The following is a 27,308-nucleotide window of genomic DNA, read 5'->3' on the forward strand; positions in this document are numbered from 1 at the left end:
AGAATTGACCTTACAAAACTCTCTTTGAAGCGGTTTCCACTTCTCACTTACATAGGTGATTCCTAAACGTGTAATCCTTTAAAAACACGATTTGATAGACCCTGTATCAAACTTAGAAACCATTAAAAAGCCTTAATACTTTATCCTTGGTACTGAACATTGTCTTCATCATGAGAATGGACCAAAGTTGTGGTTTGACAATGTTAAACCGTCAATCAAAACTTTGTTTGATCTCTTTGAACCTAGAGCTTGGGATCTCTAATATTTTAGGTAGACTTACCGCCATGATGGCTTATCACGCCAAAAAATATTTTTCAAATATTAAAATCGGCCATAGTCTCATTCCCTTTGATGATGTTTCAACTGCCTCTCTAGCTAGGCCTTTTGTAAGTGGATCCGAAACATTATCCTTTGACTTGACATAGTCAATTGTAACAATTCCACTAGAGAGTAGTTGTCTAACGGTATTATATCTTCGTCGTCTGTGACGAGATTTTTCGTTATACATAACGCTTCCAGCCTTTCCTATTGCGGCTTGACTATCACAATGTATGCATATAGGTGCCAAAGGTTTGGGCCATAATGGAATGTCTTCTAAGAAATTCCAGAGCCATTCAGCTTCTTCACCTGCTTTGTCCAATGCTATGAATTCAGACCCCATGGTAGAGCGGGCAATGCACGTCTGCTTAGACGACTTCCATGATACTGCTCCTCCACCAATGGTAAAAATATATCCACTAGTGGATTTAGTTTCGGTTGAACCGGTGATCCAGTTTGCATCACTATACCCTTCAATTACCGCGGGATACTTGTGATAGTGTAATGCATAATCTTGGGTATATTCCAAATACCCCAACACTCGTTTCATTGCCATCCAATGAGTTTGGTCAGGATTACTTGTGTATCGACTCAGTTTACTTATAGCACAAGCTATATCAGGTCGTGTACAATTCATTATGTATATCAAACTTCTCAACACTCGAGCATAATCCAATTGAGACTTGTTTTTACCTTTATTCTTTACAAAGGAATGGCTTAGATCAATTGGAGTTCTCGCGACTTTGAAATTCAAATATTTGAATTTTTCAAGTACCATTTTAATACAATGAGACTAAGACAATGCTAAACCTTGAGGAGTTCTTTGAATTTTAATTCCTAGAATTAAATTAGCAACTCCTAGGTCTTTCATATCAAATTTGCTAGCAAGCATGCGCTTAGTAGCATTTATGTCGGCAATATCTTTACTCACTATCAACATATCATCTACATATAAACAAACAATGACTATATGATTTGGAGTGTTCTTAATATACACACATTTATCACACTCGTTAATCTTGAACCCGTTTGCCAACATTGTTTGGTCAAATATTGCATGCCATTGCTTGGGTACTTGTTTTAGTCCATAAAGAGACTTAACAAGTCGACACACCTTCTTTTCTTTTCTTGGAACTACAAACCCTTCAGGTTGTTCCATATAGATTTCTTCCTCCAAATCTCTATTTAAAAAGGCCATGTTAACATTCATTTGATGGATTTGAAGATTGTACACGGCGGCTAACTCTATTAGCACCTGAATGGATGTAATTCGCGTTACCGGTGAGTATGTATCAAAATAATAAAGAACTTCTCATTGTCTAAATCCTTTGACAACAAGTCTTGCCTTATATTTGTCAATAGTGCCATCATCCTTTATTTTCTTTTTGAAGATCCATTTGGAACCTAAGGGTTTATTTCTCGGAGGAAGATCAACCAATTCCCAAGTATGATTGTTTAATATGGATTCTATTTCACTATTGATTGCCTCTTTCCAATATTGTGATTCTGAGGAAGACATATCTTCTTTAAAAGTCCGAGGCTCATTTTCCAACAAAAATGTTAGAAAAATCCGAGGCTCATTTTCCAACAAAAATGTTAGAAAATCTAGTCCAAAGGATGTAGACATCCTTTGACGTTTGCTCTGTCTTGGATTTTCCTCACTGTGAATATTGCCATTTACTTCTTCCCGAGGTCATTTAGATCTTATGCTAGACGTCTCACATTCATTTTTATGCGGATATATATTTTCAAAAAAATTCAGCGTTGCCTGATTCAATTACCGTGTTCACCTGAATCTCGAGATTTTCTGATTTATGAACCAGAAATCGATATGCTTTACTATTCGTTGCATATCCAATAAAAACACAATCAACTATTGTTGGTCCTATTTTTACCCTCTTAGGTTTAGGAACTTGCACTTTTGTCAAATACCCCCACACTTTGAAATATTTCATGTTAGGATTTCTTTCTTTCCATTTTTCATATGGGATGGATTGTGTTTTGCTATAGAGAACTCAATTAAGTATTCTATTGGCAGTAAGAATAGCTTCCTCCCACAGGTTCTGTGGTAAACCAGAACTTATTAATAATGCATTCATCATTTTCTTTAAGGTTCTATTTTTCCTTTCTGCAATCCCATTGGATTGAGGCGAATATGGAGCAGTTGTTTGATGAATAATATCATATTCCAAACAAATTTCTTCAAAAGGAGATTCATATTCACCACCCCTATCACTTCTAATCATTTTAATCTTTTTATTTAGTTGTGTTTCCACTTCATTTTTATATTGTTTGAATGCATTAGTCGCTTCATCTTTACTATTAAGTAAATAAACATAGCAATATCTTGTGTTGTCATCAATAAAAGTTATGAAATACTTTTTTCCACTGCGAGATGGTGTTGACTTCATGTCGCAAATTTCAGTATGAATTAAGTCTACATGATTTGAATTCCTTTCAATTGACTTTAAAATGATGTTTACCATACTTTGATTCCACACATATTTGACACTTGCTTTTATTACATTCATAGGCAATATTTCTAAATTAATAATTTTTCGCAACGTTTTGAAGTTGACATGACCCAAACGTGAATGCCATAAAGAATTTGACTCAAGCAAGTAAGAAGAAGCAACATTTTTATTCATTTCAATCGTTGTTATATTGAGTTTGAAAAGGCCCTCATTCAGGTAACCTTTTCCTAAGTACATATCATTCTTGCTAAGTAGAATTTTTTCAGAAACAAAAATGCACTTAAACCCGTTTTTAACGAGAAGTGCTACAGAAACTAAATTCTTGCGAATATCTGGAACATGGAGAACTTTATTGAGCGTCACCACTTTTCCTGACGTCATCTTCGAGCAGATCTTTCCAACTCCTTCAACCTTGGCAGTTGACGAGTTTCCCATAAAGATAGTCTCGTTTGGACCTGCAGAAGCATAGGATGAAAAGAATCCTTTGTTAGAACATACATGAAGAGTAGCCCCAGGGTCAATCCACCACAAATCGGAATATTTCAATGCTCAAGTACCACAAATTTCGCAATATCAGGAGTTTCCTCGGGCAAGATGGGAACGTCCTCATTGATGAACCTTTGTAGGCTAAGGGTGGTCAGATAGAAGAACATTTTCTGCTGCCATCTTTTGAAGTCAATACTGGTAAATTTTCTTGGCTTCTCTACCTTAGCAAATGCCAGTGCCGGAGTCGTGCTACTTGACAACGCAGTGGTGGCAGCATTCACAGAATCAGTTTGTTGTTCTGCTCCGATAGTCATTTTTCTAAAAAGAAATTGGCACACAAATGATATTAGTAAATCAATGAAGTTTTTAATCTTCAAATCGAATACAAACTCGATGAAGATTTTATATCTTCAAATCAAGGACAAAAAACTAGATTAAATCGATGAAGAGTTTATAGCTTCAAATTGATTACAAATGTTACACCTCGAAAAAATTTCACGTCGTTTACATTGTGAGTAAACTAAAGCCAGCTCGGAGAGGTCATGGAACCCTTATAACGTTAAGGAATACTTTTAACAACTAAGAAAGTGTCTAAAGGTTTCGGGATCAAGGGAATCGAAGAAAATAAGTTTGTCAAAAATTTGGCAGAATTTTGGACAGAAATTTTGGGTCAACTTTAGAGGGGTATATCTCCTATAATACGAGGAGTTACAGATTCCATAACCTATGTAAATTGAAGTTTAGTGTGTCTAATTTCCAATGCAACAAACTGTTCGTTGAGCTGACATCGGAGGGGCAATTCGCAGAATTGCCCTTCTTTTGGGGTGGTCTTTAAATTTTGCCCTTCATATTTGAAATCTTTAAATTTTGCCCTTCGCTAAATCCCATGGGTTTCAGGTTCGAACCCCCACACAGTCAAAATTTAAAAAACAAATCGCAAGGCAAAGTTTAAATTTCGCTATGCCCCCATCGGCATACACTTGTGAAAGAATTAGCAAAGTTATGCCGGACCCGGCATACTTATGCCTTATGGAAGACTTGGCATAAGTATGCCGGTTCCGGCATAAATTTGATAATTCCTTCACAAGTTTATGCCGGATCCGGCATAAAAGTTTGCCCATTAAAAGTATGCCCCCATCGGCATAAACTTGTTAAGGATTTACCAAACTTATGCCGATGGGGGCATACTTATGCCTTATGGGCAAACTTTGCCTTGAAGCATATATATGTATTTTTTCAAGCATATATACCAAAGTTACATGGAAAAGAATTATTCTGCAACCAAATGTCCATCCCATCTACAAATTCACACTTTGGCTGGCAATACAAGGTAGATTAGCAACTGTTGATAGACTTCACAAATTTGGCATTCAAGTGCCACCTGATTGCATCTTCTGTGGGCAGACCCAAGAAACATTTTCCCATCTTTATTTTGAATGCTCCATCACAAAAGGGTTGTGGTACAGATTGTTGGTATGGCTGGGGTACACTAGAAGAATAGGGGGCTGGCAAGATGAAATCAAATGGATCTCACACATTGCTAGACACAAATCAGGCCACTGCTCCATTACTTGCTCCATTTTTGGTATGCTAGTGGCATTGGTTTGGAGAGAAAGGAACCTACTCAGATTTCAAAACACTCAGTTTCTTCCTGATAGACTCTACAGAGAGATTGCACAACATATTCACATCCAAGGCAGGAACAACTTCAAATGGCAGAGAGCTCTTGCTGCTATGAATTGCTATCCCTAGCTAAGTGTAGTTGATTGAAACTGGCTGTTGTTTTTTTAATGTAATAGTTGCTCCTAGTTTGACTTATACAAGTTAGTGAGTAGGAATTTTACCATGTACAGTTGAAGGTCAGCTTCAACTTTGTGTTGTACAAGTTTTTTGGATGGAATAAAATAGACTTTCAACCAAAAAAAAAAGTTTGCCTTATAAGGCAAAGTTTAAATTTTGTATGCCCCCTACGGCAGACTTTTAGTTATGTTTAACTAAAAGTCTGCCGGAGGGGGCAGACTTTGCCTTGAGGGGCAGACTTTTAGTTATGCCGGATCCGGCATAACTTTAACTTTTTCTTAAAGATTGTATGCTGGATCCGGCATACACTCCCCCAGTCCTGCCTTGCGAAATTATTTTTTTATTTTATGCCTGAGCGGGGGTTCGAACCCAGAACTTCATGTATTCGCTCATCTTTCCAAGCAAAGGGCAAAATTTAAAGACCACAACTATGAAGGGCAAAATTTAAAGACCACAAATTTGAGGGGCAAAATTTAAAGACCACCCCAAACGAAGGGCAATCCGTGCAAAAAAATGACATCGGAGTAGAAAGTTATGGGCGTTTGAAAATGGGCTGGCAGAGGCTCTTCGCGAACGCGAGCCAAGGCTTGCGAACATGAAGGCCAATTTTGGAGTCGGTGGAACCGACTTTCCAGGGGTATAAATACCCCCATCAACCCCACATTTTCATCATTATACACCCTCATGAGTCCTAGAAACCTCCTAACACATCCCCCTAAACACTTATAGCCCATTAGATCAAGAATTCAACAAGATTACGCTAATCTAATCCGTGGAAAGTGATTGTTCTTGCTTCTACATGATGTTCTGGTGAGTTTGGTTGTGAAACAAGTTGTGTGAGTTGAAGTTATTCAAGTATAAGGTATGTTCTTCATCTTGACTTTGATATTAAGTTATTTTTGGAGGATTTTAATGGTTTAAAGTAAAGGAAAACGTGGCATAAAGGTCGTAGTTTGATATGTTGATGTTATTGGCTATGGACTGATTTTTGAAGGAAGTTTCGAATGAATTTGTATATGTTTGTCATGTAATATCTTGATTATGTTGTTGTTGATGTGTTATTGATGTTTGGGAGTTGTTTTGGAAATTGGAGGAAGTAGATGATATAGGGGAAATGTTGTCTGATTTTTGTTAGCTTACCAATTAAAGTAGTTTGATCTTATAAGCGTTTCAACGACTTAACCTTGGTGTGAATCATCTTGAATGTAGATTTGCAAGTTCGGGAGGATAAGCATTAAGTAGTTAGGGAGACGACAAGGTATGTTAAGGCTATCCCTTTATTTCTTAAGCCATGATCCTATTGTTATGAACTTTTACAAATGATGTCCATAATGATTCCTCTCATATAAATGCTTGAAGCTTACATTGTTGATGTTCTTACGATGTTATTGATGTTGATCTCACCTTATAATTATTGTTCCTTCAAGGTGAAATATGCCAATGATGTTAGCTCCATAATGGAAATTGGAGGTTTACCGACCTTAAGTCACTCCGATGAATTTAGAAATGTGTTCTTAAGGAATGTTTTGTAGGACATGAATAGTGAGCTAGTAGAAGATCCCTAATGAGGTATTTAATGCTAGAAGAGAGGTTTATGATCTATCTTATGATTTGTTTAAGGTTTAGTTAATCGGGAAGAAGTCCTAAGGGCTTAGAAATATGCGTATAAGTCTTATGTGATCATGTAGGCATTACCGGATAAGTGATGTCCATGAGAAGAGCTTAGAAGCTAATAGGTAAAGAATGAGAACTAGAAGTATATAAAGGGTACCTATAGGGGATATTTGGATTGGGTTGCACGTTCCGCATCACATGCATTCATATTTACCGTTGGTTTGTAGCTAGTTGGGCAGTTATTACCACCGAGCTATGGCCGGTTAGGCAGAGATGTATTTACCACCATGTTACGGCTGGTTGGGCAGTTACTACCACCGAGCTACGGCCGGTTGGGCAAATATGTATTTACCACCATGCTATGGCTGGTTGGGCAGTTATTACCAACGAGCTACGGCCGGTTGGGTAGATATGTATTTACCGCCATGCTACGGCTGGTTGGGCAGTTTTACCACTGTGCTACGGCCGGTCGGGCAGTTACCACTGATCAGTTGGGCAGTTAGCACCAAGATGATAAGTAAGTTAGAAACACAGTATTGTACATAGATGTAGTTAAATATATGAGGGTATAGAGAGATATGCATACTAGATTCTCATTGGTAAGTTAGAAGTGCCAGGTTGATTCTTATCCTTCTTCTTTGCAGTATATGTTTATTATGTTACATTTCCCGCCTTACATACTCGGTACATTATTCGTACTGACGTCCTTTTGTTTGGGGATGCTGCGTTCATGCCCGCAGGTATAGATAGACGAGACGAGGACCCTCCACAGTAGGCTGTCTCCAGGTACCAGATTTGATTGGTGAGCTCCACTTCTTCCTGGGGCATTACTGAGTATGGGTTTGTATATGTATTTGTGTGTTATGGGTATGTCAGGGACCCTGTCCCGACTTATGTACTTTGGTCGTGTTCGTAGAGGCTTTGCAGACAGTTTCCTGTATATAGCTTAGTCATGACTTGTTAGTTGCTATGTTGGCATCGTGGGCCTATTGTACATATATTTATGCATGATATCATATTCATAATTGGCCTCTTTGGCCTTATTTTGCCATTCGAAACATAGATGATGCGAGTTACAGTTTGATTCGCTCGGCCCCAGTAAGGTGTCGGGTGCCAATCACACCTCTCCAAGGTTGGGGTGTGACAACAAATGACTAAATTATCTCGATGAAGTTTTTATATCTTCAAATCGAGTAACAGTATGAGTAGAAAGTCACAAGGACTTTAATCTCAAAAAAGAGTAAATATATATACAAAAGAGTTACTGTTTTTTTTTTCTTTTTCAGATCATTAGACTGAATCTGAAGCCGAGCGATGATGATGGCGCGAGGGGAGGTCCTCTTCTTAACCCTTTATGAGCTAAAGGATGTGCTTTGATATATAAACACACAACTCTCCCTTTCCACTACCAATGTGGTACAAAGTGCTCTTCTAAAAGAAACTTTGCTCAAATTTTCAATTTTTCCTCCATTTCTCATTCACACCAACTTATCTTTAAAGCTTGAGCTTAAAATCCCAACAAATCAACCATCTTTGTATGGTAATCAATTGTTATTAGAGTTTGGACAATGAAAATGGTGAAAATAATCAGTTGCTTGACGCTGCAGGATGATCTGGCCCATTTACTGGCAGCTCGAGACTAAGAATTGCGCACACTTTCAGCTGAGGTATTTTCGATGCCTTGTGGTCTTTCGACCTATCTCTTTTCTTACAAAAATTAAGTGCCTGTAGAGATGGAAATACTTTTATCCTGTGCAGAACTAACATGTGAAGCAATTGTTTTAAGATAAGGACTAACTTGTTCGTATAGCTTTCTGGGTAAAAAATTGAACTTGTACAATCACGTCCAATTTCCGCAAATACTAGTCATGAGCATGTTTTGCATTTTTATTATTGTTGAAAGTCAAGAATAATATATTTACATATGTCTAGTAATCACACGTCTTGAAGAAGCTATGTAAGGCGAATATTATAAAATATTTTATAGAATACCATTGAATATGTTGTATATTCCCTTTTTCCACATGGTAAAAATGCTGCTACAATCTAGATGGAGCCTCAAGCAACTTCTATCTACGGTGTGAGTTTACATCATCTACTAGCTCAGAGTTTTTAAAAGAATAATATTCTTGCCTCTTTCTAGTGATTATTCTGGTGGCACCACTCTTATTTTCGACAATTGTTCTAATAGCACCATAATTTTTGGTGATCATCCTCCAACCATTAGAGCAGTCATTCTTTTCCAGATACTTTTCAACTAAAACATTCCAAAACTTATCCATCTCTTATTTTTCCTCATGGCATCACAGTCTCGTATTGAGTCCCTCCTCTGCATGAATCTGTTGTCACCTTTCCTGAAAGCTTGTTATTTTTTAGTTTTCGACTTTTCGTTATTGAATTCCTCTTCTAAACATTACATTTCTGGTCACTGATTCACTGTTCCAGACAAATCTTCTTCTCTTCTTTTTCTTCGTTTGAGTATTGAATCACTCCATTGAATATTGAATTTAACTGATTTGGAGATGTCTTCTCTTATTTTCTGCTCATGGATCAGAGTCCGGATATTTAGACTCTTCTCTAGATATTGAACTTTCGGTTACTATTCTAGAAAAAACCTTCTTCTCTTTTCTTTCTTTATGGCATCAAAGTTTGAGTATTGAGTCCCTCCAAAAAAAAAAAAATGTCCCTCCTCCGAACAACCGAGTCGCTATTAAAAAAATCTTTCCTCACGGACATAGTACCATCATTATCCAGTTAGTCTCATGGCTGTGAGGAGGAGATTAAAGTCTAGCCAGCTTACTCAACTTGATATTTTGGTGTTAATTTGGAAACTCGAGTTATTTTACCAACTTGAGTTTGAGAGAACGTGCTGAAAGTTAAGAAAATTAATGAAGTTATATGTGTCTAGATGCACATGGCATTTCTTATTTCAAGGTCTTGACTCTTGAGGATAAGCTTAACTTGGGTGTTTTCTAAATGGGAGTCCATCCAGGTGCTCTATGTTGTGGCATCTTATTTCAAACTCTTGAGAATAAGCTTTATCTTGGATCTGTTCTAAGTAGGAGTCCACTGCATACAACTCATGCCTTTTATGGAATTATAATCTCACATTAATGAAAAATATTCTCGCGGAGTTCTTTACATGAGGTGTGACCATTGCTTTTGAGTCCATATGTTTCATCTGTTGTTTCTCCCAATTCTGTTTCGGTATCTGTGGAGGGACTGTTTTTAAGGACAAATGTCATTTATTCGTCTCTGATATTTCTTTCTTTCCAACTAGAAGTTTATTCAGCATTTGTTATCCTTTTACTTTTTGCTCTTATCTGCTAAAACATTTCTGCTTCAGATGAATCAACTGCAATCTGAGCTTAGGCTTGCTCGATCTCTAGTAGAAGAGAAGGGTGCTGAGATGCAGCGCATCCACAGTACAAACAATCAGGTGTTTGAAACTCTTTTGGAAAATAAACGTTTTGCTTAGTTTAAGTGCAAAATATTTGGCGTATTCAGGGATGGGGTTGCCTTTATACATAAGTTGCAACTTCGTGCTGCTCGTTTGTCTCTTTTGGTGCAACGGTTACCTCTTTGCCATTAAGAATGAACGATGATGTATCAAAAGAAAAGTCAAAGTATTTGGTTAACCTTGTAAAATAAGGTCAAGTATTTGGCTAAGATGTAGGCATTAACAGCCTAAAAGAACAATCCAAATTTGGAAGGCATCAACAATCCAAATTTGGAAGGCATCAGTCACCAATGAGTTATACCGTGTTGCATTTTTTCTGATCTTAGGAGGGTATTTGCTTCCGCTCTCGCTTGTGGCTGTGCCCCATTTTTATTAGCCATCTAGGTGGTCCATTCTGTCATGAACCCACTTTAATGAGTGGTCACATGAGAGGCACGTGTCATTGACACTTCAACATAAATACACCTGAAACTATTGTGGAACGGATATTAATGAAAATCAGGTTTCACTTCTATTTCCCAAATTATTCTTCTTCTTCTCAAATGGAGCTCAATCTATCTTCCATTTTCTTAATTAGCTTAGTTAGTTGTAATCACAATTCAGTTTTATCAATATATAGAAAATCGTCCCAAAAATGGGCGCAATTTCCATTTAGTTCGTTAATTTCTGTTTTGTGTGATTGAGATCATAACACATTCCATGAGTCCTACAAGGCAAGTCTGATTCGAGTGAAACAGCGAGAGTTATTCCAAACCTACACTGATTTATAGCATGACTCATCTATTATGATCAAGACTTTTTGCTTTCGTCAGAGAAACATTTTGAAGTTCATGTCTAAGTAGAGATTATTTTTCCAAATCGGCAAGTAAATTCTTGTAGTTTTGTATATTATGCAAATCGACTTCCTCTGTTTTTTTTTAATTTTTTTTCCATGTAAGGAAGTAGTTTACAGTTATTACTAAATGTTATTCTAACTCCATTATCCGTCTTGTTTTAGTATTTGGCTTTCCATAGCCTTGCTAAGCTTCTTTTACACCGAAAGGTCGGATGATATTTCCTTTTTACCTTTTGTTTTGGGTGTTCTGTAACAGTATGTAGAGGACAATGAGAGGCTTAGAGCAACTCTAGGGGAATGAAGCAATCGAGCAGCTAAGGTAGTGTTTTATCATTATTACCATGTAGCTAAATAGTTACTTATTATTATCATTTCCCTAAACTAATGCATATAGTATTATTGTCGGAAAAGATGGAACGTTCTTTGGAGCTCGAAAGGATATCAAACTTGGAATTGCAGAAAAAAGTCACCACACTGAAAAACCAAACGCATGAATAAGTTCAACCAACATAGCCGCTAGGTTAGCAACTTGTTACTTCTCAATAGACTAGCCAATTATTTGTTCTTTCAGATCTTCCGAAGAGAATGATAGTTTCGACAAAGATACTCACTTGTCATCTGGGAAGGTTGTTGTGCTCCATGCTCCAACCCTCTCAACCCCAACAAAGATGATATAAAAAGCGAACATAGCAATGTGAAGACGACGCTGGAGAGTCTTCCAAGACCCTAAATAACAGAGCAAAATAACTCTAATAGACCATGGAGATATGATGCATCTCTGACTCCGAAAGAGTTGTGGAAGAGGGAAGGGTCGGTGAGGCAGTTCTGCATAACTCTTTGGTGGTGTGATAAACTAAAAGCTCTAAAATCCAAACTCAGACCTACTTTTCCATAGATTACATGGTGTACAAACGACTTTTTGCTTGTATTATTCTCTTGATACACTTGTTTAACTCAAGAGTTCTACACTGGCATCCAAATAACAGTAAAGAGCTCTACATGCCTGGGTTTCACTCACAATTGGGAAACATGATTAGTTTCATTTAGGAAGAGACAGCCAAAGATATAGTGGTAGAAATCTTAACAGTTTCTCCTCCACCAACGACAGCTTCAGTATCGTATTTGACTGCCCTAGTACAGTCAGGGCTCTGCATCCAAAAAAAATTATCCATCTGGTTTTAGAGTTCATCATTGCAAATTGAGCTTAACGAGGGAGAGGGTGCATTTCCTGTCTCAATAAGATGACAATGACACAGGAAAATAGCAAGCAACAAAATCCATAACAATATCGACAAAAGCAAGATGACCAGTAATAAGGTCATGCTTTGAGCAGTCATCTTTCAGAAACTACTAAACACTGAAAGTGCTATAATGGAGACAGTATAGCTGTCATACCTCCAATAATTTAGGCTGAAAATGGCAATCAAGCATGACATCAACCCCATAAATTGCCCTAGATTCGCTATGATGCATTTCTGGATGCACAGCAGCTGCTGCTGCAAAAGGCAATTTAAGCATACTTCTAATCCTTGAATGGATATCCAGCCAGTTAACTACAACAAAGACGAGAGTGAGATTAGTAACTAAATCACGAGTCCGGAACCAAAATGCCCCAAAAAAAACCATGTGGAACCAAAATACCCCAACAAAAAAAAAAGTGACAAAAGTACCTTTACCGCAGTAATTTACTGCGCTAAAGCAGTTCACGGAGACGGAGCCATTAACTGCTTTAGTGCAGTATTTTACTGCGTTATAGAAGCAGTTAAAAAAAAATCTATAATGCAGTAAAATACTGCGTTATAGAAACAGTACCAAAAAAAAAAAAAAAATTGGCCAACTTTATTTTTTGCAACACTTAGTGTTTTTTTCCATACTTTGACCAATGATTAGTCGTGTGTCAAGACTCCGAAACGTCAATATTTTATATAGAACCTGATATTTTTTTCTGCGTACAATAATTTAGGCTCAATACATCAAGGATACATAAACGTTCGGATCGTCATTTTAGGGGTTGAAAAGGTGCCTGAAGTAAGTTTTGTTTGTAAACTTTAGGTTCAAGTGTTCTATATACATAGACGTCCATTTTTGTTTGAAGACTTGTTGTCATTAGCTTAAAGTTTTTTATTTTTAGGGTTTAGATTTAAGTGTGTTATTTTTTAAAACGTAACTTTATTTTGAATGTACGCAGTTTTTTGCGCTCGGACGTCCGATTTACGAGATCTTTTTTTTTTGGAACATATTCGAAATAAAGTTACGCATTAAAAAGTAACACACTTAAGGAACACTTAGTGTTTTTTCCATAAAAAGATCGCAACATCTTATTTTAATAAATCTTTTCTTTGCAGCACTTAGTGTTTTTTTCATACTTTGTCCAACGATTAGTCGTGTGTCAAGACTCCGAAACGTCAATATTTTATATAGAACTTGATATTTTTTTCTACGTACTATAATGTAGACTCAATACATCAAGGATACGTAAACGTTCGGATCGTCGTTTTCGGGGTTGAAAAGGTACCCGAAGTAAGTTTTGTTTAAGGTTTAAGTGTTTTATTTTTTAAGGTTTTGATTTAAGCGTGTTATTTTTTAATCAAGACATAACTTTATTTTGAATATAAATATAATTCTAAAAAATATAGGGAGAAAAACTAGTTGTAAAGTGGTCAAACTTTAGATGGTCATAACTTTGTGTTCGGACGTCCGTTTTACGCGTTTTTTTTTTTTTGAACTTGCGTTTTTTTTTTTTTTTGAGATCTATGCGGACAAATTGCCGCAAGGTGGTTTGGCCAAGCCGATTTTTAAAAAAACACCTTTTATCCCATTCAATTTCAATTTTCCCCCAAATTGGCATGAAATTTTCAGTTTTATTTACTTATAAGATGATGATACGCAATAGATTTCAACGTAAAAATCCCGGGGTAATGTAGCTGTGAATGTTAATTTCACTTCTGCGGTTTCAATTTTTGAAAATAAAGCTAACTAATTTTCTCGACATATAAAGTTGACTAAAATAACCTTATAGTCAAACACTAAGTTTTTTCAAACAAAACTTACTTCGGGCACCTTTTCAACCCCTAAAATGACGATCCGAACGTATACGTATCCTTGATGTATTATGCCTACATTATTGTACGCAGAAAAAAATATCAGGTTCTATATAAAATATTGACGATTCGGAGTCTTGACACACGACTAATCGTTGGTCAAAGTATGCAAAAACACATAAGTGTTGCAAAAAAAAAAAAAAAGTTTGCCAAATTCAAACTTTTTTTTTAGTGCTCGCTATTTTACTGCGCTATACAAACAAACAAACAAAAAAAAACATTAGTGCAGTATTTTACTGCGCTAAAGCAGTTAAAAACCTTTTGGCAACGGCTTTATTTTCAATAAATCTAAACCCTAAAAATAAAAAACCTTAAGCTAATGACAACAAGTCTTCAAACAAAAATGGACGTCTATGTATATAGAACACTTAAACCTAAAGTTTACAAATAAAACTTACTTCGGGCACCTTTTCAACCCCTAAAATGACGATCCGAACGTTTACGTATCCTTGATGTATTGAGCCTACATTATTGTACGCAGAAAAAAATATCAGGTTCTATATAAAATATTGACATTTCGGAGTCTTGACACACGACTAATCATTGGTCAAAGTATGAAAAAAAACACTAAGTGTTGCAAAAAATAAAGTTGGCCAATATTTATTTATTTTTGGTACTGTTTCTATAACGCAGTATTTTACTGCGTTATAGAATTTTTATTTTTTTTTAACTGCTTCTATAACGCAGTAAAATACTGCGCTAAAGCAGTTAACGGCTCCGTCTCCGTGAACTGCTTTAGCGCAGTAAATTACTGCGCTAAAGGTACTTTTGTCACTTTTTTTTTGTTGGGGTATTTTGGTTCCACATGGTTTTTTTGGGGGGCATTTTGGTTCCGGACTCCTAAATCACCATATCCTGCTAAATCCACAATAGGACAGGAGGAAATCAAAGTATTGATATTGAAAGAAACACCTCTCACCCCCATGTTCTTTCTCAAATTCTTTTACAAAATCTGGTGTATTCATATGGTTCAACCTGCCTCTGTAGTTCTACAGGAGAATATTACGCTAAATGTCATGAACCGAGTCAAGGAATGAAATCATGCAATTACATCAAATAAAATACTCAAATAATAACGGAGCTGCAAAATCAACAAATAGGGAGATACGTCAGTGCTTACCATAACAGTGAAATGAGTCTCATATTGATCAAAGCTATGTTTCTCCAAAGTGTATTTATTGTTTGCCAATCTAACCTGAAAGAAAAATGGAAATAAAACCAGCCAGAGACGAGAAAACAATTTTGGATATCATTTTATTATACATAACGGAAAGTATCTTAGTGAAAACAGTTCTCGTTTCAACTTCTCGACCACCCAAGAGAACACCTACACCATGAATATACATGCCCAGAAAAATCTGCAAGGAAGATCTCCAGGGGATTCATACTGCGAACCAAGACAATATAGCGGAGATCAAATTTTCTCCCTTGAAATAGAGCAGGATGCTCAATGTACTTCTGATGGATTTTAGGGTTCCATGAGACGAATAATAGCAGATAAATTGCTAGTTATTGTTGTATTAATAGTTCTTGCCATGTTCCATGGCTTCAAGATCCACAAATTGTCTAGTTTTTCCCTTTCACGTAGGTGAAAATCTCCAATAAGTTGACTTATTTGTGTCTCAAGATTATAAGTAGGCTGAAGCCATTCGACCAATCCATGAGCCCGTTAAGTGGACTAATTTTAGCATCAGCATTCTGCATAAAGAACAAGTGCTCAACCACTAAATATAAAAAACATGATATCCATGATGACCTTCTGAATAGTTTCCACTAAATGATGTTTCATAACCAGGCAAGCCTCATGGAAATTGATTTATACACTGTTCATCATTTATTCCTGTTGCCTTCTTTGTCTCTTCATCTATCTGCATGCTTGTCCATATAATGTCGGCATCTTTGGGCTCAGTTGCTACAAAAAAACACCAGTAATGTTCAAGGTATTTTACAAGTAGTCTTTAGCCAATAAAATGTTCATAAATTGCACTCAAAGAACCAGTACATATTTTCTTGACTGTAAGCAATTTGAGTGCACGGAACATCAAAGACCAAGACCAGACAGTGATAACTACAGAGAAATAGTCAACAATCTAATAAAAAGGAAATTTTAGTGGCATCAAAATAGACATACTGATAAAAATCTCAGGACGAGTCCGATATTCTTCCACTTGAGGTATGTCAGAGTACACACATAAAGCACTTCCATCACCACGAGACAGACTACTTGTAATTGATGACCACTGTATTGGGCTAGCAATTTTGATCGATTGCAACTTGTTCTTGTATTTTTCATATTCCTGAAGAAATATGGTAAACCAAATTTCTCCTTGAGCATCTATTCAGTTAATAAGAACTGAACTAAAAAAAGTAAATACGTACTTTGATAAAATAGTTTGGGAAAATGCATAAAAACACCCTCGAACTTGTTCCGAATTATTAGTAACACACCTATACTTTACGGAGGTCCTATAACCCCCCTGAATCATTTTAAACTAGAATATTGACATCATTAAAATGTCACACCCAGATCTTTATGTTGCAGTGTATAAACGCGTCTTATTTTCCAGTACTTCTTTATCCTTTTTTCTTTCTTTATTTGCATTCTTCTTATTCCGCCCTCTCTTCCAATCCCACCGTAAGACAACTGTCAAACTGCCATAGCCCTATTTTATTTTTTCCTCGACAGGGAAAAGAAAAAATAATCACAAATTGATCTCTTTAAACATGCTGCTAATTACATAAGCTTTTTCGTTGATGTATGTCAATATTCTTGTTTCCAAAGCTTCGTTGCTGACATTGAATGCCTCCCCTAAAATATTCTTTTTTCTCCATTTTTGTGTTTTTACTTGCTCGTTCCCTTTCCTTCTTGAATCACTTCCTTTTATAGTATTGCATTTCTTGAATTTTTTTATCAACAAACCCCATTTTTTCATAGAAAAGAAAAAAAGTTAAACTATAAAATAAAGAGTTACTACTGAGATGTCAATTGATTATGATTCGTAAAGCTGCAAAAATATTATTCATCTTGATTTTCCCTTTTCACGTGTCATTGTTCGATTTGGGTGATAACTGGGTGGGACTAATTAGAATAAAGTTTCATGACAAGTGAAATCTACAAGCAAGCTATCCATTTGATTGTACTTTACATTACACTATTTTTTTTTTTTTTTTTGAGAAGGTAACAGTTTACATTACACTATTAATATATTAGGTGTTGATAAATGATCGATCAAGTGGCCGGAACTTTTTTCCGGCTAAGTGAAGAAATTGAAGGATTGTCTTTTGTTTCTTTTGGTGGTGTTGTGTGATTTTAGGGGAAGATAACGGAGGTTCATGAGAAAAGAATATTGTGGATGAAAAATGAAAGGAAGAGAAGAAAGAGATGGCTGGAGGGGCTGGTGGGTGATAATTTGCCTGCCATGGCTGTTTTGCAGAGGTAAAAAAGAGGGGAAAGGGTTAAGAGGGAGAGAAAGAGAGAGTTATTATAGTATCCAATTAAGAAATGACACTTGTATATCTTAGACAAACTTTGACTTATTTTTTTGTCTCACACGCCTACACGAGAGTGAGCACACTTGCTGTGCCACATCATCACTTAAGGGTTTATATATTCCAATTCAAAATAGTCCAGGGGGGTTATAGGTCCCCCGTAAAGTATAGGTGTGTTACTGGTAATTCGGGACAAGTTTGAGGGTGTTTTTATGCATTTTCCCAAATAGTTTCTTGGTGTATGGAACCAAGCAGTTAGGCGAGCAGATCGTTGCTTCTCTTCCCCAATACCAAATAGGTAATCACGAGTGCACTCGTCACCTTCTCGAATATCATCAATCGGCCAAAGAATTGAATAACTAAATCATCAATAAAATTAGTAAAGTTTCAGAAATATATGGCAGTTCACAGAGTTAAAAGTTTAAATGCATAATAATTTCATCGGAGAAGCAGAAGAAGGGCGTAGCAAACTCTGTTTTAACTTCTTTTTTTATTTTTTTTTATTTTGAACTGGTAAATATTGTATTCCTCAGCATTAAGGACATGCTGGAAACCTTCAAAAAGGAGCAAACAGAGTAAACAGCAATACTTACAGTGATCTTAAAAACATCTATCATTTCTTTCTCTGTTTTAATTTCTTCATCAGCCTTTCCATTGAACAAAGACCTTCATCCTTAGGCCATAGAAGAGACTATGAGAAGGAACAATATTCCATTGAGTAGGATACACTTGTTCTACACAGTGGATTTCATTTCACTCGCTAAGCTTTTCCCAAGGAGAGTTACTTAGCAACAAACATTTTTCTAAGATCCACCTACTTTAATTGGAATACAAAGGAAAAATAAGTGATTCGTTATTTACTGTTTCAAACCTAACAAAAATTATTACCAACATTTTTTATTGATTAGAAACAGTGGTTCAAATAATTAACAGATACTTGAACCGAGTAGAAATTAGCTTCTTTCTCTCTTTCCCCCTATTATTTTGGATAGTCATGTAAGAAATATATTCACCAAAAGGAAAAGCCTGTGTACTACAATGAGTACCTTAAAGACCGGGATTACTATCTACTAGTTCCAACCAATCATCCATACAAGTGATATCTCTTGGTACCCCAAAAAAAGGTTCACAAAATCCCAATATGTAAGCAAGACACAAGGTGATTTAAGTACTTTTTCCAAAAATTCATTTATTACCAAATCATGGGAAACAATAGTTTTCAAATAAACAATTGAGACACTTGAACAGTAGAAGGACATATACTTTTTAGTATTTTTTTTTTTGGAAAGGTACCTTTAGAGATTTATTCACAAAAAGGGAAACCCCTGAAGCCTGGGACAAGAGGTATACAATCAGAGTACTTCAGAGACAGGCATTCCAAGCTACAAATTCCAAGTAATCAGCTACGCAAAGTATTTTCTGTGTACTCCAATATATACAAAATGTAAATTTTTTTAGAATGAATATATACAAAAAAACAGTTCACAGAAGAAGAAGATCCCAGTACGTAAGCAAGAAAGCAGATGGTTTAAGAAGAGAACCTCACAGCTGATGCCAAGTTCCCCTCCGGCATGTAGAGCAAAGGAGATACTCTAAAGTTTGGCTTGTCAATATGGCGCAAAGCTGAACCAAGTTTATCCATTAAATACCTATGAACACAAACAAATATGTTGACAAGAGGATAATACGTATATAAGCATGAGTTTAGAAAACATTGCTCACAATCACAAAAGGATAGTATCATGATAGTCCAGCAACTTTGGCACAACCAAGTTGAAAGACTTCTTAGTTGCAATAGCAACTCTCACCAACTTAGTCAAGGAGCCAAGTTAAAAATTTGACAAAACAAGAAGTTAATAGAACTAGATATACCAAGTTATGGGAGCTTCTGTACTCAAAGACATTTTTAATTCCCAATTGCTAAAATTACAAGTGTGTAAGTTTTCACAACTAGAATCCCAGTGACTTCAACTCACAGAAAAATGTGCTTCTTTTTCTAGGTTCTGTCGAGTCTGCAGATGCAATTTTCAGAACCAAACAAGAGAAAAGCTAGAAATGCAAAGTTTCTAGATGTCGAGAATGGCTAAAAAACTGAACTATTCATGTTGCTTAGAGCAGTTGTCTAATGGAAGCAGGACATCACATGGAGATAGCAACTTTGGATATGATCAAATGTAATGGTAAATTTCAAGCTCGCATACCATACAGAGGTTTCATCAATCTTTCCTCATCAGCAATTCTATATGTCATTAAGTACAGCCACATAGCATTTATGACACAATCTGCTAGAGGTTCTCCAGCTGCCCATTCAGGAAGACGTGGTTGCAACATTGAATTGACCCGAGACTTCCCGGACTCCAATATTTTGGACGTGTTTACTCCATTTAGTAGAGAAAGATTGGGCAGGGCTTCAACAATTTCAGCAGCGGTTTCTCCTAAAGGCCCTGGAATATCCACCTGTTTCATAGATTATATAAACACCATTATGTGCTCACACTAAAGCAGCAGCAGTTAAAAGAGGAACCTCCAGAGAATGCAAGCAGCTGAATCCTTTAAGAAGCTGCAATAGATCGCTAAGAGAATTCTGGTCCAATGGATTTCCATGCAGATTTAAGTAAGAAAGAGATGGCATCTCATCAGGATTAAATGCCTAAGAAAAAGAAGCAGCATGAACAGGGGAAGATTAGAAGGTTAAGGAAAAGACCACAACATCCATAAAGGCAGCCATAGTTTTACATTATCTCAAAGAATCTTACTATTCTTGGAAAAGAAGGAAAGACCTGACCTTGTTGATCAGATTGTGAATAGACCTGTTACTAAGGTCTAGAGATGGCACCCAGAAAAAATTGTTCTGCATAGTTCTTTAATTGCAAACTCCACACATGTATAGTGATTCAAATTCTAAGATAGGAAATATAGCACCCTACAAACAGTCTGTCTATTCAAAAAGCATATTCTCCCATGAATCACCACAGAGATTTCAAAGAGCACTCTCTCACAAGCACCATCAATAACCAATTTTGCAGTGAAAGAATTACTTCTTCTTCAGGAGGAAAGAATGTAAAGAAGGCATCTAATACAAGGGGATTTAAAAACATTACACCTGGGATTTGAACACATGACCTAAAGCAATTTTTGAACCCTCTTTATCACTTTACTAGAATTTTTCTCATGTCAAGAGGAGTCAAGATTTCAACAGCTTATATATAACCAAAAAACTTGTTCTGACCCTATTTGGACAGTATAACGAAAAAACCAGTTTTAAGCCAAAAATTTGTTTTAACTTCTCCAAGCTAGCTCCGCCACTGCACGGAATATCCTACCATCTCACAATAAGGAAAGGAAATGGAATAATATAAACAGAAGAGGGAAGCAGATAATTCTATCCATAGCTTGCAATGCTTAAGAAAGAGAGCCTTCCTGAGTTGCAGCGACCATTTGCACAAGCACTAATTGTCGTTCTTATTTATTTTAAAGCCTAACAGTAGCCAAGAGAAACAACTCTTTGAGGTGTCCCATATCAATTTCTCGTGTAATCTACATATTTGGGGATTAATGATTTTGATAATGTACGAGGAAGATGACTAGAAGAAACTTAATTACCTCAATTAGCAGTTAACATGGCTCTCTGAGGCAAAAAGATGGATGAAACTGATAGGACCACCAAATAAGCGTTTCCCTGAGACAGGAAAATTGATCTGAAAAGCATACTCAGCAAATGGTTATTCCAACAGGTATCAACCGCCCACCTGCCCCACCAGGGTCTGTTGCTTAGCTCTTCCATCTAAAACGAACAAGACGAGTATTTTCCAAAGCAAATGATGCAGCAACATAAGATATATGAATAACTAGCATAATCCAGAGCTAACGTAGTGCCTCTTGCAATCAATCATGTCAGTCACACAGATCCATGGATAAGAGACAACAGATCAAGCTGTCAAAGAAAGGGAAAAAGGAAAGAAACATATCAATGTGTTAATTTTTGTCCAATGCTTTCAAGTAAAAAAGTTTAGCTTTTCTGCCAATACGCCTTGGAGCTTCCTAAGTTTCTGATGCCACTTGATCAGTCTCATGTTCACCCTCACTGTGCTTACATGAAGCAACAGCTTATCAGGTCTAAAAGACGGTGAATACCGTAAAAGTTTATCAGAAAAGGAACCATGAGTTCCTATAGTCTTGAACTACAACAAAGATGCTTAATGAGTTTCACTTCCACAAGTCCTTGCAAAATCATAGATATCCTCCTATACAGATCTCTAGCACCAGAGAAGCTCTATTTTATCGGTAAAAGTAGGAGATATGATGTACCTGATTTGAACTCTGTTTTAAATATAACTACTATTCACTTCACCTACATTTTTTAATGAACCCAACTATCTTAACTCATTCTCAAGTGGCGAACTCTCTTTGCCGGGAAGCTAAACTACTATGAAAAATGAACTAGTATCATTTTAAGCATGAGATCAAATCTCTTGAACAAACTATTGTACTTCTTCTATTTCAAACTATTACATTAAAGACATTATCTAACTCAAGTGCAATAATATGAATCAATTTCATTATCTTAGTAATATCTTTTGACAGAAGGAAATCTCAGAGGATAAAATACTTCATAAGAACAAATTTAACAAAAATATTGTTGGATAAAAAAGATAAGAAATTGCAATATTTGCTCTTCTTTTTATAAGTAGCATATTTAATAATATTAGCTAGTCAAAACTCATATGGGGTTCATTAAGGGACCACAACTTAGTCCTTGTTCACATTGAAATAACTTATGAACATTGCACCACAAACGTTTTTAAATCCCTAGCACCAAAAGGAAATTGAGAAGAGAAAAACAGTAATTCAGATGAAAAATTGAAGTTTGACTGTGGACATCCAAATTTTCTTCAGGAGAAAAGGAAACTTGCATCATGCTGATAATGATGCAGAGATTACATATATGCGCTTAGTTTCTTGGCTTGTTGATGGAACCAATTTGGCTAAGATAAAAATCACGAGTAGAATAAGCAAGTCTTCAGGAAAGATCATATGACAAAAAATTGTAATGACCTCCATTGACAACAGCAAGGTATATCCATATTATTTTAAAATTCTCATAATAACAAAGAATAATCAGTAAAATAATTGGATTACATACAAAAGTATGGCTTCACATGTAGGTTAGAACTCAATCACCAGTAGTCACCACAAGAACAAGTGCCATTCTTGAATCGATGAAATCTGCTGGCATCCCTAACAACAATTTCTCGTTTAGTAATCATGGCTATCAACTTAATTGCATTGTGGCAATCGTCACAAATCCTATGGCTCTGAACAAGTTGCAGTGAGGTTGAACTGGATGTACTTATGAGCCCAAAAGATATTGCCAACTTTTCACTGTGATAATGTGGCAAATTTTGTTCCTGTTCATCTACGTCGGGTAGTAAGGTTTTTCGCCCCATAATATAACCATACTTAGAGATCTCCAGCATAAGCTCATCCACTTTTTGATATATCTCTTTGGTCTGCCCATGGCACTTATCTCCGGACAGGAAAACATGTGGCTGCTTCTTTATTTCTATCCATGTGCATGCAGGCTTTATTCTGAGTCCTTTTCTCTTCAATGTTTGAACGACTGCAGCAGCTTCATCTTGCTTGTCTGAGCTGTTATAGATATTCAAAAGCATCACGTAATTGCTGAGTTTTTCTGGTTCCATCCCGTAAAGTTTCTCAGCTGCAAATTTCCCCAGCTCAAAATTCTTGTGGACTCTACAGGCTGTCAGTAAGGCCGCCCACATATTTATAGTAGGCCTAAAAGGAGCATCTCTGATTAATGCAAAAGCTTCATCTAAAAGCCCTTCTCTACCCAACAATTCAATCATACATGCATAGTGCATTGCTCTAGGCTTCACCTTGTATTCTCTATGCATTGATTCAAATATTTCCCACCCATAATCTGATAAACCTGAATAGCGACATGCAGATAAAACAGCCAAAAAAGTAACATGATTGGGCATCATTCCTTCGCGAACCATTCGCTCAAATAGTTCGACAGCCTCAATCCCTCGGCCATGATTACCATATCCACCAATTAAGGCATTCCAAGAAATAACATTCTTTTGGGGCATCCCCTCGAAAACATTACGAGCATCTTCTATCCTTCCCCATTTGATATAGAAATCCACTAGTGCTGTGTTGGCAACTATATCTAATCCAAATCCATGTCGAACTAGCCCAGCATGAGCTTGTTTAGCATGCTCTAGTGAAGCTAATCTCGTGCAAACTCTGATAATGATTGAAAATGTGAAGTGATCCATCTTGACACCAGCATTTCTCATCTCATAATACATACGTAAAGCCTCCTCACTATGCCCATGGAGAGCGTACCCGGCAATAATCGTATTCCACCCTACTGTGGTCTTCTCTGGCATCTTATCAAAAACAAACTGCGCGTCCTCAATGCTACCGCACTTGCTGTACATATCAATTAAACCACATGAAATAAAACGATTATCGCCTTCCCCCATTTTCAAAGCACAACAATGCAATTGCTGCCCCAAAGAAATAACTTCCAATCCAGACGATGCTCGAATCATCGTCGCAAATATCCGAGAATCAGCAGCAGAATTCTCTTCCCACATCATGAAAAACAACCTAAACGCCTCTACAAAATCCCCCAAATCCACTAGCCCTCCAATCATTGTATTCCAAGAAACCGAGTTCCTTTCAGGCATGTCATCAAAAACCACACGTGCATCTAACATCATCTTACATTTCACGTGCATCGACAACACCCTATTCCATAAATACTGATCTAACACCAATCCAGAACTAACCATATGATTATGCACCCGTTTAACCCCTCTAATCGACCTTAACCCGATACACGCAGTTATCAAAGCATCATAAGTACTACTATCTAACTGACATTCACCTTCACATTCTAACAACTCGAAAAAATCAAGCGCCTCGAGATACCTCTTATGAAAAACTAACTTCTCTATTTGAGCACTAATCCCTGAACTTGGATCCCCAATTTGAGTAACTTCCAAAATGGGTTCTTCACTTATATTTTCCTCCTTCTTTAAAGGTCTCATCATGGGTCTTGGTTTTATAAACCCATGTTCAGAAATGGAACTTTTGATCTTAAAGAAGGCATTTTTGTACCTTTTCTTGGTGAATAAAAAGCAATGACCAGAAAGGAAAAGTCTTTCTTCTGGGTCTGTCAAGAAAGCTGCATATTTATAGCTGTTTCGTAGCTGATCCAGAGGCAATGATATGTCCATTTTCAGGATTATTGAGCACCAAAAGGATAAAAGGTGTTTCAAGAAATGAGTTAAAAGTTACAGTTACCTCCAATTCTTGAATTAGATTTGGAGAAATTGCATCAATCAACCATCCAGCTCTCTGTTAGTTTAGTGTGTATAAAAGTGAAATGGGTGAATTTGGTGATTTCCACAACCAACTCCGAGAATGTTGGAAAGAAACAGAAACCTTATTAAGTGTTTGAGAAGGTAAAATTGGTATGTCAAAAGGGGGAAGTGTTGTTTGCAGCTTTGGAAAATCCGCAGCTTGGTTTATTTGTTTTTATTTTTGGACGTTGGGCAGTTGATAGTTGGTAGAGAAGATTTTTGGGAAAACAATACAAAATACCCATCAAAAGCAAAATATTTACCCAAATTCGCCCCCATGACAATTAATTATACTACTACCCAGACGGCAGAAACAATTTGAGTCCTTCCAATTAGGGCTTCAGTTCTTTTGAATTGAATTACGTGTCTGCATTTCTCCTTTCCGTTCCTATTCTTTAGATTTTGTTCTCTTTTATCCCTTTTTCTCTTAGTTGGCTTTGTTTTTTTTTTATTTTGTTTTGTTCTCTCTTAATTTCTTTTTTTTTTTATTAGGTTATCTTCTTCTTGTTTTGTCCCTTTTTCTATTTTGATCTTTTTCCTTCTTAAAGATAAAAATACAAAATAAAAATATTAACTAATTATTTTTAGATTAATAAAATTTGTAGGAAAATAAAATAATTAGACTACAACAAGAATACTAAAGTCTCTAGCTTATTTATTAAAATTTAAATTAATAGAAAATATATTTTTATAATTTTTTCTCTTTCGCATATGAAAACAAAACTTATACTCCTATCTAGAATATGCTCTACTTTTTATTGAAAAAAAATTATAAAATTTAACTTGCTAAAAATGATATAAAAATTGAAATATCCAACTTTAAGTTTAAACTTTATTTTTTGTATTTTTTATAATCTTTTTTTTTTCTTTTAAAGGAATGAATCTGTGCTTTATATATCATGTCAGTATATATATATATATGGGTCACGTGAACACATGGTTACCGGACTAAACTCAGTAGATTGTGTGTATAATTCTTATAAATATGTCTAATATTAACTGAATGAACACATGGTCAAACTAAACTGAATAAAGCACTAGTTAGACGTCAAGCTCAAGTGCTCAAGGTTGAGGGATCGAATCCCTGCTGACCTTTTGTTGCACGTTCTATTTCATTTATTTCTTCATTTCCCTTCTTCTAATGCAAATAAAAAAGTAGTGCTTGAGATTTAAACTTGGAACCTCAACGTAAATTTTGAACCTCCTAAACCACCGAGCCAACTTCTAGTCTTTGGCTTATGGGATTCAAAATTTATATGTGCATAAAAAATAAAAATATTACCATATATATATAATGTGTAATTATCGAGGGGGTTCGGGCGAACACCTTTCCGCCCCTGATGGTGAACTCATACTCTTAAATTCTTGGATTCGCCTCTGCATTTATATACACACCACGTGGGTATCATTAGAGGTTAAGGAGTTTTTTTTTTTTTTTTGAAGGAATGGATCAGTCCTTTCTGATACTCTGTTAGTCTATGATATGTATACAATGGGGTATCATAGAGGACTGAGAAGTGTTTTTTTTAGTGTTTAAGAAATGAACTAGTCTCTATGATACACTATCAGTATACGATATATGCCACGTGAGTATCATATAGGATTGAAAAATATTTTTTTGTTTGATAAGGAATGAATTAGTCTCTATGATACCCCGTCAGTATATGATATATACCATGGGGGTATCATAGAGGACTGATGAGTATTTTTATTGAAGGAATGAATCCTTCATAAACGATACCCTGTTAGTATATGATATATATCATGTGGGCATCATAAAGGACTGAGTAGTGTTGGAATGAATCTATCATATATGATACCATATCACTATATGATATATATCAGGTTGGTATCATAGAGGACTGGGTGTTTTTCTTGAAGGGATAAACTGTCAGTCCTCTACGATACCCTGTCAGTGTATGATATACCATGTGGGTATTATAGTGGACTAAGTCGTTTCTTTTGGATGAATGAATCAATCTCCTATGATACCCCGTCAGTATATGATATATACTATATGGGTATCATAGATGATTGAGTTGTGTTTTTCTTGAAGGGATGAATCAGTCCTCTGTGGTACTCTGTCGGTATATGATATATACCAGGTTAGTATCATAGAGGACTGAGTGTTTTTCTTGAAGGAATGAACCGTCAATCTCGTATGATATCTTGTCAGTATATGATATATACCATGTGGGTATCATAGTATACCACAACAGTATACTTCAACGGCTACTGATTTGTTATACTATATGCTAGAATAAATTATTTTTTGAAATATAAAAAAAATAAAAAAATATAATATATCACTTATCCTTTTAATTGATATAAGAA

The 27,308-nt window shown here is 36.1% G+C and overlaps 1 protein-coding gene and 1 pseudogene across 8 annotated transcripts; both read right to left on the minus strand.

Annotated features, from left to right (window-relative positions):
* Positions 1 to 11,462: 11,462 nt before the first annotated feature.
* LOC132618324 (pentatricopeptide repeat-containing protein At5g50390, chloroplastic) lies at positions 11,463 to 25,477 on the minus strand. Of its 8 annotated transcripts, none has more exons than XM_060333394.1 (9): positions 22,721 to 25,477; positions 21,327 to 21,511; positions 21,181 to 21,256; positions 19,779 to 20,034; positions 19,119 to 19,226; positions 15,209 to 16,000; positions 15,001 to 15,077; positions 12,383 to 12,540; positions 11,463 to 12,135 (listed from the first exon to the last, which is right to left on the minus strand). In XM_060333394.1, exon 1 carries the CDS (start codon positions 24,846 to 24,848, stop codon positions 22,755 to 22,757), a length of 2,094 nt encoding a protein of 697 aa, XP_060189377.1. In that variant the 5' UTR covers positions 24,849 to 25,477; the 3' UTR covers positions 11,463 to 12,135; positions 12,383 to 12,540; positions 15,001 to 15,077; positions 15,209 to 16,000; positions 19,119 to 19,226; positions 19,779 to 20,034; positions 21,181 to 21,256; positions 21,327 to 21,511; positions 22,721 to 22,754. The 8 variants fall into 8 exon arrangements, with proteins under 8 accessions (XP_060189377.1, XP_060189378.1, XP_060189375.1 ...); XM_060333395.1 differs by lacking the exon at positions 15,001 to 15,077 and adding an exon at positions 14,487 to 14,551 and having other exon boundaries at positions 15,209 to 15,283; positions 15,845 to 16,000; positions 21,181 to 21,511; XM_060333392.1 differs by lacking the exon at positions 15,001 to 15,077 and adding exons at positions 14,039 to 14,103; positions 14,487 to 14,551 and having other exon boundaries at positions 21,181 to 21,511.
* LOC132619692 (uncharacterized) lies at positions 12,377 to 20,434 on the minus strand (annotated as a pseudogene).
* Positions 25,478 to 27,308: the final 1,831 nt, after the last annotated feature.

This window comes from Lycium barbarum, chromosome 11 (assembly GCF_019175385.1).
Source record: "Lycium barbarum isolate Lr01 chromosome 11, ASM1917538v2, whole genome shotgun sequence".
Taxonomy (NCBI): Eukaryota; Viridiplantae; Streptophyta; class Magnoliopsida; order Solanales; family Solanaceae; genus Lycium; species Lycium barbarum.